This window comes from Melanaphis sacchari, unplaced genomic scaffold, assembly GCF_002803265.2.
Source record: "Melanaphis sacchari strain LSU unplaced genomic scaffold, SCAv2.0 Contig106_pilon_pilon, whole genome shotgun sequence".
Lineage (NCBI taxonomy): Eukaryota > Metazoa > Arthropoda > Insecta > Hemiptera > Aphididae > Melanaphis > Melanaphis sacchari.
The window spans coordinates 127,279-143,587 of record NW_020270400.1 but is presented as its reverse complement, the minus strand read 5'-3'; the positions used below and the strand labels follow the sequence as shown (position 1 = coordinate 143,587).

Here is a 16,309-nt window from a genome sequence, read left to right as displayed (position 1 = left end):
CAACGAGGACTAAATTATATAAAGATATTTTTTGTAACTACTATACTACCACGTTATGGACCAAGAGGACCTGATGTAAAAAAAAAAATGAAGTATTTTGGTTGTCACACATTTTTATATCTACTTAAATTCTAATTATTTGATTGAAAATTGAAAAAAGAAACAAAAAAATATCGCATATTGTATAAGTAGAAATATAACATTGGATGATCGACGGCTAGCAATAATCAGGCACTAGATGCAATTGATAGACGGATAAGGTACTTACTGTGTACTAGGCGGTAATTACGAAACACAATACTATGTTGAATAGTAATAATAATAATAAAAAAAAAAACAAAACAATTTGGACCGTTACGCAGGTTCAGTCCGCTCGATGTCGCTGCGGTCCCGCCGTTTTTCCCCCCGTAGACCGCATTCCGCGAGCACACCGTACGCGCGCGCACCTCTCCGCCGCAGACACCGCCACCGCGTGGCCAACCGTCTACCCGACCGCCACCGCGCCACCACCCAATCACCACTACCGCGCCGGCACCGCCATCACCACCGCCACCACCACCGCCGCCGCCGCCGACCGATCCGCGAACGCGCCGACGACGACGACTACCAAGTACCAGCACAGCAGTGCATTGTTCGCGTCCGTCGGCCGTGGTATCGCGTCACCCGGTGTGTCGCGAGCGCGATTTTGATCATGTCAAAATAATAATAAATACATTAATTTATCGAAAAGTTTATAATATTATTACGGTCGTATCTCAATATACTTTTAATACACTTGCCGCACGATAAGCTGTGGCTATGGTATAAAGTGTGCTTTCGCGTACCGTCCGTATCCGCGTCCACAGAGTTCGGCGCGCGCGCGCGCGCCCGCGTGTATAACGTTATGTGTGGCGTACTGTAATAAGTCGCTGCGCGTCGCGCTGGTCGAGATTGCCGCCGGAGCCGTTTCCTCGACGTTCGTTTGATATTTCGTTGGTTTTCGAGTGCGTCGCGCGAATAGGGGCGCCGGCCACCCCGCCGCCGGTGGCCAATCAATGCGTACCGCTGGTGCCGCCGCCGCCGTCGTCGCCTCCTGTCGACGGCCGCAACGCAAGGTAGTGTGTCATGCCGTGGTATAGTATTATAATAATAATAATTGTAGCGACGTTCCTATGAGTTATGTTTTTGTTAATAATAATGATCATATTATTATGTTATTATTGTCAGTCGGGGAACGTTGTTGTGGTCGTCCTTTATCGACGCCGAATCGATTTGCGACGGGAGACGACGTTTTGACAAATATCGTACGACGGAATCGCTTCCCCCCGACATTACCCATTATGTTCGTGTGCTAAGGGGGGACTTTGGGATCTCGGGACCGGTGGTGATGACGACGGTAGGTAGTCGTTTGTCGGTGCCGCGAAACCGGACGTTCCGCAGCTGCCTGACGCAGCGGCAGCCGCGGTAGCAACCACCGCGGCTGCCGTGGTGGTGTAACTCGAGCGTTCGCGGATGTCTCGCCTCCTGCTCGCATGTATCGTAGCCGTCATAGTCGTCATAGTCGCCGCCGCCGCCGCCGCCGCCGCCGTCCGTCCGTCCCCTCTTTTTCCATTCAATAAACACGCGCGCCTCCGAGAATCGGGGTCAACTCGTTGCCGCGCGCCAAGAATATAATATAATATAATATTATGGCTTTGCGATATGATAGCTGTGTTGTCGTAATGCTCGCGGTACTAGTAGTAGGCCTACGAATAATAATGAAATACTTAAAAACCTACGTGGAGGTACCGCCGCCGGCGATGACATAACGTAGAAGCGTCGTCGCGACCGTGGGTCCGGTGTCGGTGGTATTAATTACGTTGTAACATAACGCCGCGCAAGGGCCCTCCTAGGTCGCTGCTATATAACTGCTGTTCGGGACTCAGGTGTACCCCCTTTCGTGTTTCCACGAGATCCACGAAATTCCGGGTCGTGAACATGGCTGTTTGTGTGGGTAGCGATGATGAGTAGGTATACTGTGAATAGGGTACAACACCCATCCGGTTCAACAGCTGACCTTGGATTGTGTTATTACTCGTGCCGTTATTTAATGTGATGTCACCGCATCGGACAGCACCCTTTCTTCGGCGGTATACGCGGAAGACTTAAAAGCCATTAAATCGTGCGATTTATTATTGTTTGATTTATTTTCCATCGTGCGCGTGGAGTACCTACCTATGTTTTACCGTGGAAACAATACCCATTTCTCTATTGGATTATATTTATATAAGATTTTCATATTTATACCTACTTATAAATTAGGTGAAATCACTTACATTTTTCATCTTCCTAGATTATTATTTTATAGGTGACCAAGGGTAGGTTATTAAATCATGTATTTATACCAAAAATAATTTATGATTATAAAATAATTTGTTTATTTTTAGATCATAAAATTAAATTTCAGGTAAAATTTATGTAGATTGTTTACTTTTAAAATATGATAAATATCTACAATTTTTTAGAAAATCGAAAATGAATATTTATATTAAAATTTCAAATAATTACCTATATTTTTTTCAACCTATTAGTGTTAAAACTTAGAAGGTTAACATTTTTCTAGCGTTTTATTTTTCAAGAAGTTATATAAAATACGTTTTATAATTGTTTAATATTTAAAAATATTTATAATAATTTTATCTATTTGTAAATAATTTAACAATTTAATTTTTTTCAGATTTAAAAATTACAATGTAATCGCGTAATACGTCTGTATTACAAGACATTTAGCATGTCGTCTAGAAAAGGCTCAGAAATAAATACCTGCGGTGAGAGTCAAAAATCAACTTCAACTTTATCTAAAACAAAACAAAAAAAGGCATCTAACGCAAGTGACTCTCCACCTGGACCAATCAATTTGACAAAGAAAACTGTTAAAAAACCTAATTTATCTCAAAAAACTCAAAAAATTGAACAAAAAAATGTTAAAACAACCAAAGTCATTAAAAAAACTGAAAAAGAAACTGAAGATTCGGACGAGAAAAAAGATTTGGTGAAAAAATCTGCCAAATCCAAACTAAAAGAAAAATTGTCAACAAAACCGGTAAAAAAGCCTGCTATTAAAAAAGGAAAAATTTCTAGTTCTGGAAATAATGAAAAAATTGACAAGTTATTAAAGATTAAAAAACCTGTAAAAAAATCTGAGGATAAAGAAGAAAAGAAATCCAAAGATAAAGTTCAAAAAGATAAGAAGGTTAAGGAAACGAAAAAGAAACCTATTCCAAAACCTTCAAAGAAGAGTATAGATGAAGTTGATTCTATCAAATCTCGCGCGGAGATTAAGTCGGATAAAAAAGATAAACAAAAAAAAATTAAAACTATTGCTAAGAGTAAGGTAAAAATAAATTCAGCCAAGAAGATAGACGAAAATCCTACCATAGAATGTATGGATGTTGTAAAAGACGAAAACCCGGACGATGTTGCTTTATTACAAGTTTTTCAATTAAAAAATGGTCCTGTTTGTGATTTTGATGGAAGTGTTTGTAATACTATAACAATCAGACAAGATAATACTTGTATAAAAATTAAAGAAATATCAGTTAGTCAATTGCCTTACTCAGTAAAAACAGAAGAAAATGAAAAGATAGACATAGCACCTATAAAAAAAGAATCCAAACATAACACTGAAAACCAAAATATCGAAAAGCAAAATTCTGATCAACATAAAACTGAAAAACAAAAAGTTGAAAAACTAAAAAATGAAAAACAAAAATCAGAAAAAGAAAAAGAAAAAGAAAAAGAAAAAAAAGAAAAACAGAAAATCGAAAAATCTGTAACAAAACCGGTTAAAGTTGAAAAGAAAAAGAAATTATTAGAAGTAGATAAAATCAAATCAAAAGGAAAAACTAAAGTTGTACCAAAGACCAAAGTAAAAGGTAGACCTGTGGCGAAGAGACCTAGAGTAGCATCTCTCAATGCCATAGCCAAAGTTCATTGTTTATATGAGAATGAAAGTAAAAGTGCATTGATTGACGCAATGGCAGTCTCTGCACCTGTTACAATAAATGTGCCTTCTAAAAAATGTAAAAAAAAATCAGATGTGGAAATTCCGGCTAGAAAAGGAAAGAGGACGTCGAAAAGGACAACACCAGGTTTAAAAAGTGTTGGAAGACATTGGGATATGCATGATACAAGTTCTACTAACAGCTCGTCATCAGGTAATATTAAATTTATCAAGTTAATTTAATGATAAATTAATAATAATAGGGATTGAAACTAATATAAATAAATTTATAATTCACATAAAAATAAACAAAATAGATTTTTTTATTAAAAAAAATGTACTTAGGTACCTATTTTTCAGTATATACGATATGTTTCAGACAATTTTGAAATTGTAGGGAATAGAAAAATTTAAAAAATTACTATTCTAAACATAAAATAATACATTTGCTTGGTTAGGTTGATTTTATCTGTTTAAAATGTTTAAATAAATAAATTTATTCACTTAAATTATCCCTTGTATGTTGTATATTAAATGCTTTTTTCCTATAATATGTATATGATTTAATAAAATGCATTGGCAGATAATTTTTCAATATTTATTAGTTATAGCCTTATGTATATTATATACAATAAATATTTTATTAATCATTTTTACATATTTTTTATTATTATTACATAAATCAATTTCATTAGGTTATTATGATTATCTTTAATTTTTGTACTTACGATTTTTATTTCATTTAAAAAATATATATTCTTGTTATTCATATTAATAGATGGGTACTTATAAACATTTAAAATTCAAAACAATATTAATTAGTTTAGTTAATAAGATATTAGTATGATTTATTTCATTCTTATTTACAAATATCAACCGGGGTTCATTCTATTGTTTGATTACTTTAATTAATTAGACTGTGAATTGAATAATTAATAATTACGTACCTTTTAATGAAGTGATTTACTGCTGTCAACTGTCAATTCACGCTCTTTATTTCACGAATTCTCATTTAAGATGTTGAGCGAGGCAATAAGTGTATTGGGTTTACAATTGTATTATTTTTTTTTTTTTTGTTAAGACATTTTTTACTGTAGAAAATTACTTCAATTATAAAGTTCAAGGGATGATCCTGAAAAAAATATTAGATCGGGTATTAGATTTACATTGAGGGATAAAAAGTAAAATTTTCCATTTTCTTTTTTTTTATATAATCGAGAATAATAATAAAATATCAAAACATTAACGTTAAATAAGTTTCGAAATATATATTTAATTTTTTTGAAGTAATTCAAAAAATGAATAATCATAGACTAATGTAAACATGACATTTTCAAAATATATTGATTCTTTTTTGGCATTATACATTTAAAAATTTAAAATTGTATAGAGTATTTTACGATAAACTAATAATTGCAATAACTTTTGTTCTGTTGAATATTTTCAACTTTTTTCTTTAAATTGTCAATTGTTGTCTGAGCTACATTTAAAATGTTTTTCGATTGTTCCTTAACATTATATATCTATGCAAAATAAAAAAATTTTCTATTTGATATTTAAGAAAAATCAATTAGCCATTTTTTAAATCCGATTTTTAGAAAAATTTTGATGTTAAAAACTTTTTAAGGTTGAGTCAATAATTTTTAAAAAATTATTAAAGTTTACTTGAATTCAAATTTTTTTCTTGTTTATCAGTATTACGGCGATTATCGATTGGAGATTATCCAGATAATTTATTAGAAATAATATCAAATTGTGCAAACTTCAAAAACATCGTAGAAAATAAACTGTTGAACATTTTCATTTTTTTTTTTTTGCAAAAGTGTTTTAAAAATCATCAAAAAAAATGGCTATTTTGATTTTTTGAAATATCAAATAGAAAATTTTTTAATTCCTTAATTTTACAATTAAAATTAAAAAAAATTGAAAATGTTCAATAGAACAAAAATTATTGCAATTGTTAGTTTACCATAAAATACTCCGTATTTTTGTTTAACTTATTTATTATTAAATGTTCGTATGTGAGTATAAAATGTTGAATATTTAATACAATATCTTTACTTTTTTTAACGATTAAAAAAATCTTAATTACTACCACAAATTTTTGATGAGCGATGATTGGAAAACTATTAAAAATGCTTTACATTTTATTTTGTGTACCTAAGGTTTGCATAACTTACAAGCCTAATACAAAGCTTCGTATAAGTTTTTTTACAAAAATTAAAAGATAAATTTAGTTTGGTTTTATTTTTTTTTTATGAAGGATTATATTTGATTTTCAGGTATTTAAAATAATATTTTTAAATTTAATGAAAAAAAAAAATGTTAAGATAGATTTGATAGTTTTCCTTGCGTAATTATCAAAAACTTCCAAAAATTAAAAAATTATCTTTTAAAAGTACTAGTTTTGTTTCTAAAATTTGTGTTTAATTTAGGTAACGATAGTACGTATTAACTATCAATACATCCGGTCGAAAAATTGTTCACACAAATAATATAAATAAACATAATTGTAAAGTAACTAGCTCCATTTCCCTTTTAAGAGTCTACAAATATAATTAGATTAAATGTTTTTATGTGTAAAATATATTATTTTCATATTATTGTAAGTACTAATAGTGAGGTTTATTCATTGTATTTTTACAGGTATAGATGATGTAAAATACGAACCACCAAAATCTGCTAAACGTACGAAAAAACAGCCAAAAGTTTCAGAGCTTGAAAGTACAGACGAAGAAGAAGAACCTGAAAGGTCCTCCAAAGAAGTCACTTCTCCAACAGGTGGCTCCAAGCGAAAAAGACGTAATGCGGATACTGTTACTATGGACCTTAAAGATATGGTTGTAAAAAAGCGTATGGCAAGTCTAAATGCTTCCGCTATATTAGCAGCTAGTTATTCAACAGAGAAAAAATCACCTCCAAAAGTACAAGATTGTTCAAAGAAATCTACCACTAGTTCTGACATATCTTCTGAAAGATCCGAGCCAGAAGATGACGCCGAAGATGAAGATTCTGATGGACATAGAACATCCATAGTCCGAACAACTCTTCAGCCAACTCCTTTGCCACCCATTGTACCTCCACCTACGTCACAACTTGCTGTTATTGTTAATCAGGACACAGACGTTACAATAACTACTGGGGTGTATGTTAATAGTACTACTCGATCTACTAGACATGAGGAATTCTGTACCATATCTGGGCTTCAATACCGGATATCTAGTACTAGTCATACTCAAACTGAAGCAACAGCTGTGGCCACGGAAACTTTACTTCATGCTGACCACGTGAGTATTATGCATATTATTTTGGATTTTATATGAATATTTACAAATTTTATATTAAACAGAAACCTATCACGAACTATTATTCTTTGAAATATGAATAAAATTAAGTATTCATTTTTATTAAATACGAAGACATAACGTATTTATATAATTATTGAACTTTTACAATGATTCGTGACAGATTTAATACACGTGTTTTAATACAATCTACTGGGATTTAATTAATCGTTTGTTTTTATATATGATATTTGTGTGATAAATTTCACTCGTTTTCGTTTATGGCGTTTAAAAACAATGATAAATACTTCAAGGGGACAAAGAAAATAATTCGTTTTTTTGCTTTATGTTTTTGTTTGTCTATTTCCTCGTCCGCCCACTTGTTTCGTTACACACATTCACTATTTGCCAAACGACAACATCCGGCTGTATAATATTGTCCCATTGTTGTCATTAGCTTTCTCTTGCAGAGCTTTTTGTTTTTTCACTTTTTAAAAAGGAGTTTAAAAATTAAAAACAAAAAAACAAAATGTTTTTATTAATCGACAGTTGAGTATAATTCTCCCTGTATAATTTTGTGGCAGGTATATATGATGCATATTTATTTAAACAAAACTTGTCTTTAGTACTTTCCATTTTAAGTTTAATAATCAATTTGTTTTCTTAATACCTTGATATTGGGTTAAAATTTAAACTAAATTTGATGCACGTTTAAATAATTAAAATATTAAATTATTAAAATTATTTATGAAATAATTGAAGTGCCGTAATTAATAATTAAAATATTATGAAAAAGAAATACTGAGATATTTTTGTTTTTTAAAAAGTTTTCAAGCTTATCGTTTTTCAATATTTTCAATTGGTTTTCATTCATTTTTAAATTTTTGTTATGAATTCAGCATGTAACTAGACTTCTTTGTTATCTGCCAGTAAAAGTTAGGTTTGTATTGTTTGTAATGTTTAAAATAATATAGTATTATTATTATTGCTGAAGAACGATACTTAAAAGTATTTTTAATGTCTCTAAGCGTACTGCATACATTGATTTGTTGTTTAAGCATTCCGTTTGTTTGTTATTAATTAAAAACCCCTATTTCCAAGTTCATTATATGTTCTAAAAGCTTACTCCACGTAATCACTGCCAGTAACTTTTCGAGGGTTAAAATTAATCGCTATTATATTGAACAACTTGTAAATCATAATTTAATTTAAATTTAATTTAAAATATTAGCACAATTTCTAAACAATTTTCCGTTTCTCTAATTAAGTAATAAATTGGTTTATTTTCATTATAATTTAGTATATTTAACTGATTAAAGGAATAATTTAAACATTTATTTTTAACCATTTGTAACCTATTATGTACAACAGTATTTATAGTGTTATTTATAAATGATACTGCATACATAACTATATGCATTCATCTTTTATGTATTTATTTAGTTCATTGCGTTTCAAAACAGTGATTATTATTATTAAATATAGGATTTTAATATAAGTCATTTTTAACATTATTTAAGTTCTCAACAAGTAATTATATAACTATTTATTTTGAATTACATTAATTAGCAATAAAACTTAATAAATAATTAATTGAAGATCAAAATAATTAAACAAAAAAATATATTTTTATTTAGCTTTTAATAAAATTAATTATGATGTTTTATATGATGTTTTTAATCTATTCTTAGTAAGACAGTTATCTGCTTGACGAAGAATTAAATTAAACTGAGTTACAGGAGAACCTTTTTTTTATAAAAACAATTCTAATATTTTTTTTAAAGTAGTTCATTTTATTTATTGGAATGTTATAAACTATAATATATCTACTGGTATTTATTTCTTATTACGTCGAAATTAAACCTAATCTAACCTTACTTAACCTTAAATCATTTAAATTTATTTTATATTTCGAATTACCTAACTTACTGATTTTTGTGTAATGTGTTTTTAACTGTGATTATTATTTAGTTAATTTTTCTCAGTAATTAAATAGGTAATCATTGTATGCTATAGTCAATCATAAAATAATAACGCTGAGTAATAAGATTTTTTTTTTAAAATAGGGAATTTAAAAGTGTATATATAAATTATAAATATATATATTTATTATATTTTAAAATAATTCAACATAATATTAAATGTTATTATAAATTTGGAAGTACATGTAGATGCCCTGAATATAATTTGAATAACATAGGTATACCTTGTGTTAAATTTTCTGATGAGGTAGTTCTTATAATATTTTCAATATTTCGTGTATTAAATGTTGCTTGTGCCTCTTTTGATATTTCTAAATTATTTTCAATATTGATGTAAATGTTATAATTTAATAGTTGTATATATGTGTATGTTCATAGCACTTTTCAGTAAAGGGGAATTCCCTCTTAAACTTTTAAAATCTCCCCGCTGAAAAGTGCTGTGAACATACGAATATATACTATTACTTTATAGTTTTTTTTCATAGCCGTCCCATACACACATGTCTTTATAGACGGTTAAAGGCGCCCTTTTGGCGCACCTTAGTTTTGTTTGTTAAAAACCACCTGCGGCAGGATAATGAAGTCGAAATCGGTTAGCACTGTTATAAATTATCCCTTTTAGCAAAGAAGAGGAAAACATAAAAAGGGTTAAATTATGTTAACAAACTAATTACCCATATAGTTTATCAAATATATGAAACCTCGTTAGACATAATTTTATTGAAAATACAGTTTTTTTTTAAATATTTATTAAATACATAAGAAATTGTGTACAAAGAACTTAATTTTTGAATGTATTTTTTTTTCAATAATCAAAAGTGAATAGGTACAACAAAGAATATTACTATTATGTGGTAATACGTATTATATAGTGATTATAACGATTATACTATGCTGTTTAATATATGATACGAGTATTCAAATCATACTTTCATTTAAATGTATTTCTAAAAACTAGAAATAAGCAAGAACAACTTTATGGTAAAATTATCTTTGTCTAACGTTTTACTAATTGAAATTTTCAAACTCTGTGAGTTGTGACTTCTTGCGGGTTTATTGTCTCGTGAGTTTATCTTTAAGTTTATAGTTTCTATAAGGCATTATGGATGAGATGGATATTCGGCGAAGTTTGTTTGGGTGTAAAAAAGAAAGTTCTTAGTAAAACTTCAGTTTTAGAATGTTAAAAAATTAAAAATATATATTATATATTGTAGATAAACATTTATACATTTATGTACGATATAAATAGCGCAATTGTTTTTTAATGTAAGTACTTTCCTAATTACTTTGGGATAGATCAAAAAGCCAAAAACAATTGTAATAGATACATAAAAATAAATAAGTAATAATTATTATTGTTACAAATAATATTATGTTTATTATTACTTTTGAAAAAAATAAGCCTTTTAAAGTACTTTGTACCAAACTTTCAAGTATGGAGTAGTTTTACTTTTTCCGTATAAATTGGAGAGATTTCTGATTTTATATTAGACATTTTTTCGAATTTTTTAGTAAGATACATATAAATATATATATATGAACATATAATATTATTATTATAATTAAATCATATTAAATAGTATTTATATATTATTTAAATATGTAAAAATTTTAATTGAGTTTAAATAATAATAATTATTCTATCATGTTCATTAAAGCCGTGGTTCTCTACCTTTTTATTTTCACGGCGTATTTCTTATAACTATACAGTTTGACAGAACACTATAGTAATAAAATAATAAAAAGCAAACAAAAAAGGCCATTTTTATTTTAATTATTATTTTTTATTATAAATATATTTTATAATTAAAAATTAATACCTAATAACACTTATAGCATGTACCACTGTCGCGGCACACTTGTGTGTCGCGTAACACCGGTTGAAAAACACTGCATTAAAGAAATAAAGCTACTGTTATAATAATTTTAAATTATGTTCAAAAAAATATTTCTTTCTTTTTAGTACTATCGTTATTATTTTTTACATTTAAAACTAATAAATCTCAGTCTTAAAAAAATAATTTAAGAAGCTTATTACTAATAAATAATCAATGTAATTAAAACTAAAACGTAAGTTGTACACAGATGTATTTTTTATTAAAAACGTAGAACGATCTTTGTACACTTTTTGACCATTTAATGGGCTTAATAATTCATTTTTTTTTTCATTAGTATTTTTACTATTTTCAATAATTCGTTATTAGTTTCGTATTGTTTATTTTGGTATATACTCGTAATTAAATCGAAAATCTTACTTAATTATTATTATTTGGTTGTTTTAAATTTTGAATTAAAATTGGAATGTTATTTAAGTATTTTCTTTTGTATGAACATTTTCTTAATTTTATTTCATTATTTTTCATACAGTTATTTGTATACTAAATAAATAAGTTGAACAGATGAACCAGTACTGTTGGATTAATTAACAGCAGTATCTAAGCTTCACTTAGAATATTATACTAATATTATAAGAAATGAAGAATATAATTTTATTGTTGTGATAAGTCGTAAATATAGTGTTATCCTCAATTTACTGATATTCTAGGAACCCTAAGACCATATTGTCGTATATTGGGCATTACTGCGTTTACGGATATAATCGTACTAAAGTGACTCGGGTCGATGCGGTTGTCCGGGGAAGGTCGATGACCTTTTTAAACATAGCACTGCTGTTGTAACGTGTAGCTGACTGAGACGTCGTACGCTTATGCATACAAAAAATCGTTTTCGGATATCCGTTTTTCTCGCGAAATCAAAATCTAACCCTATACATACAAATGGCATGTACACCTGATGAATTGTTTTTCAAATATCTTCATGTAAAATAAAGATGAATATTTTATAGTATTTTTTTTTTACTCGAATTAATTATGACTTTCACCAAGGATTTTAATTTACGCTGTGCGTCTATGTGTACACAAATGTTTATTTTACAGTTGTGATTAATAACAACATCATCCAGTAATTGACGTTTAATTCGTTGGAACAAGGGCACCTGCTACCCCTTCTCTGTGTCAACTAATAGGTACTGATTATCATAAACTAATTAACATGTTTGATTGCACACGCGTGCAAGTGTGTAGATGCATGTGTGCCACGACTGGTTTATGGTCTTTGATTTGAATTAATACATACAAGGCGAAACGGGTCTTGTAGTGATTGAAATATAAAATACTTGTACCAACAGTACTGTTTAAAAACAATAAATAATTGAAATTAAAAAAGGATTTAATTAATATTTTTTATTTAACATGATAATTTATAATGATTTTAGCAAATTTCTATTCACAATTAATTTTAACTAATTAGTAGTATTAATTATGGGCAGTGTTTTAGTGGTATATTAATTTATTTAAGTATGTAATGCTTATTTCAATAACAATTATTTGTTTATAGATGCCAATTATTATTAATTAAAAAACCCTTTATAAAATGCTTATTTTTATATTTTAATAATTTTGAATTAAGACCAAGAATTAATTGTCAAAATGCTTAGAGCATATTATGAAAAATATTGCGTTTAAAAAATGTTAAAAAAAGTTTATTCTTTTTATTTTTTAGCATATGATTAAATTTAATATGTCATACGTATTTGTGGAAAACTGGAAAATAAAAGGTTAGATTTTGCAGATAATTATTCTGGAAAATAATATATATTATTGTTTACTGTTCAGATTCTTGACCAGTTATACCCAACCTTTTTTTTTGTTTGGACCACTTAAAATATTATGGGGGCCTCAAGTCGTAATGAACGGGTAGAAGAGATTAAAAAGAAAAAAAAATTAAAAATACATTTATTTATATTTATTTTAAATTAATGTGATTTTCATTTTAAATTTACATTTTTGTATCAATTCAATGAGTTTTTTTTGAGTCACATAAAAACAATTGGTGAACCTCAGGTTAAGTATGGTTAGTCTAGAATGTCTAGACTGTAGTCCATTCAAATTTCAATAAATATCTAGAGGGTTATAACACGGAAACATCGACTTTTGGAGCATTGTGTTTTATCAAAAAACTAAATAAAAAAGTAAAAAAATATCTTTAAAATGATCGAGCTATCTAAGTCTTAAAATCTTTATATTTATATAAATTTCTAGTAAAGTATCTTAAAAGTCTTATAATTTTATTTTTATTTTTTCATGCAAATATTATGCAATATTGATTATTTTGTTGATTCTTCCGAGTAAAATTATTCAATACAACAAGTGAACCGTATTTTTTTTTCAAAAATATTAAATTATGCATAAAATAATCCAAACTAAATATACGATCGTTTAATAATAGTTTATGGCAGCGTAATTATACCTATAATAATACTTCATAATATAACAATGTGTAGTTTTTGTGCTCAAAATCTAGTAATAATTATTACTAGAATTGTATTTAAAGTGTACTCACCTGTTGAGTAAGAGACTCGTCGGTTGTTAAATTGGAAAACCGGTTACATGTCATTATATTTTAATGCAATATTTAGCTGTAGCTTGTAATACAAAACCAAATAGTTGATCTTAATTTAACAGAATCACAGTTTACATGAGATTACTTGTATCTTTAGGAATTAATAAATTAATATAATTCACGTGTGTTTTCGCGTTCAAAAAAATTAGGTACCTATAAATTTTAATTTCTTTTAAATTAATTGTATTTACAATAAATTTAACATGTAAGTGGTTTTAGAACATTAATTAAATAATTAGATTGAAACTTTATGTCAGCTAATAAATTATTTACATATTAAAGTTTATTTTTAGAAGATTTAACAGAATTAATAATCCATTAATTCTTAATTCCATTTCTTTTTTGTACTATAAATATTGTGTATGTACTTGGTATTGTGACTATTATATATAATCAATCGCTAAGTAATTTTTTTTATTTATGTTTGACTGTATAAACTATATCAAAATTTTGTAATGGATGTTTGGAATAACGGGATTTGCTTAATTTATTCACCTTTTGGGTTTGTTGAACACATTGTTTACGGTCTGTTATTTTAAGAGTAGTTTGTAAAATATTTCAAAATTACTAGATTTAAAATAGGTACTCATAAAAAAGTAACACAAAATATAGATATTACTCTTAATGCTTAACTGTTAAACGATCAGAATTAATAGTGTTTTTAATTTTACTTTTAGTTATAATATCCAACATTGATGTTTACTTTAGTTAAATTATTTCAGATGATATACACGAACTTAATTTAATTTTAAAATGTACCTACATCACTTAGTTATAAAAGTAATGTTTATTTAAAAAGCTTCCGTGTTAATTATTTTACGTTGTAGTATTGTTCATTTATTTTCTACAGTGAACTTAATATCCAAAATTCTGATTTCTATTGAATTTATTGTAAATAAATCCATAGTAAATTTAATTAGGAATTAATATACAAAAAAATTTCGAATTTTAAACAAATACATTTATAAAAATTTGTGATTATATTAGAATTTGATCTAGTATTTTATCAACAATCATAAAATTCAATTAAGAAAACATTTAGAATTCTTATACTAATCGTATTCAAAAAAATGTTATTATTTTAAACTTACCAAATAGTATACTATTTAATATATAAGAATAATACTATACAGAACGTTTTTTTATTGAAATGAAAATTTTCATTGCGTACGATTATTTTGACTAAACATGCTATTTTGAATGTCATTATTATAGTTATATATATATAAAACCTTTGAATAGTTTTTTATAAATAGTACTTAATAGTATCAATAAATCAGTAAAATAAAAGACCAATATTTTTAAGGTTTAACGAGTATTCATAAAACAAGCTTAGTTCTCATAAATTTGGTCACAATTTTAAGTAAAATATATTAAATATTTTTTTATTTTTGTTTAAAAATAGGTATAATATATTTAAATATTCTTATAGGTATAAGCCGTATTATTCTGTTAGGTATAGATTTTACTTAACTTTTTTTAGTGGAAAATTTGTGCATTACTATTATTATTGTAAATTACGTATCATAGTTTGTGGTTATCTAAATTTTATTTTATTTTTCATCTTTTTTTTATAAAAGTTAGAATGATAAAGTTTTATATACTCGTATATATTATATTCCGAATTCTACAAAATAAATTACGAGAACAAATTGAAGTAATAGTACGTACAATTTTATATTTACTCATTTTTGCTAAACATATTTTGATGTATAATTTAAATTATGACGGATAATGAATATGTAAATGTTATTTTTAATAACAATTAGCATATGCATATATTGACGTACTGTAGAATGGTGTTAATTGGTTTGTGGTATAATGTTATACAGAGCTGAGTATCATTTCAAATTTCTTGGATTTTCAACATTTATTATCAATTTAAAAATTATTTTTAAATTATATTTACAGGGTATTTTGATTTTTAGATAGTCAACAGTTTTTAATAAAAAAAAAAAAAAAATGTGATAATTGAATTATTAGCTGGTTTTCAGGGGTTATGGTATTTAATGTTTATATTGTGGCGTCGTTAACCCTTATCAGTAGGTTTGCTATTTTTCCCGGTTTAACCAGGGTAGTTCCGGTTTTAAAGGCATGTCCCGGTGTCCCGATAAGTTATCACTTTTTTATTAATGTGCACAACGCTTTTAGAAGATTGTCTGTGCACTTGAGTTTCCGCGAATTTTTTTTATTAAGTATATAAATAATAGCTAAACCTAAGTTATATATTAACATTATATTAAATAGCTACATTTTGAATTCATTAGTATTCAAGAAAATATTTGAAAAATTGTGTTACTATATGTCATAGTGTGTACAATTAGTCTTTAAAGTTTAAGCATGCGTACCTGCAGTGGGCTCACCTAAATTAAAAAAAAACCTAAATATTTAAGTAAATTGGAATGTATGTGAAATAATTAATTTTTTACTTTTGGCCTTTGCTGCCGAGTTGTTAATATGATCAATAAAAGAAAATAAAATAATATTATTCGATGTAATTATCAAACGAATTATAACTGTATACAGTTATAAATATGCATTAATAATAAATAAGAAAATAAATTATAAAATGTTGTTCTTAATTTTAAACTTATATTTTATTTTTAAGATGAGTGTATTTA

General features: G+C 27.6%; 1 protein-coding gene across 1 annotated transcript in view; it reads left to right on the top strand.

Annotated features, from left to right (window-relative positions):
* Positions 1-642: 642 nt before the first annotated feature.
* Positions 643-16,309, top strand: part of LOC112603348 — a 111,007-nt gene continuing 95,340 nt past the window's right edge. Inside the window, exons 1-3 of the mRNA XM_025351872.1 lie at positions 643-1,094; positions 2,696-4,175; positions 6,608-7,248. Of these exons, the coding sequence (XP_025207657.1) occupies positions 2,750-4,175; positions 6,608-7,248 (2,067 nt within the window). The 5' untranslated portion in view covers positions 643-1,094; positions 2,696-2,749. The remainder of the gene's footprint in view (positions 1,095-2,695; positions 4,176-6,607; positions 7,249-16,309) is intronic.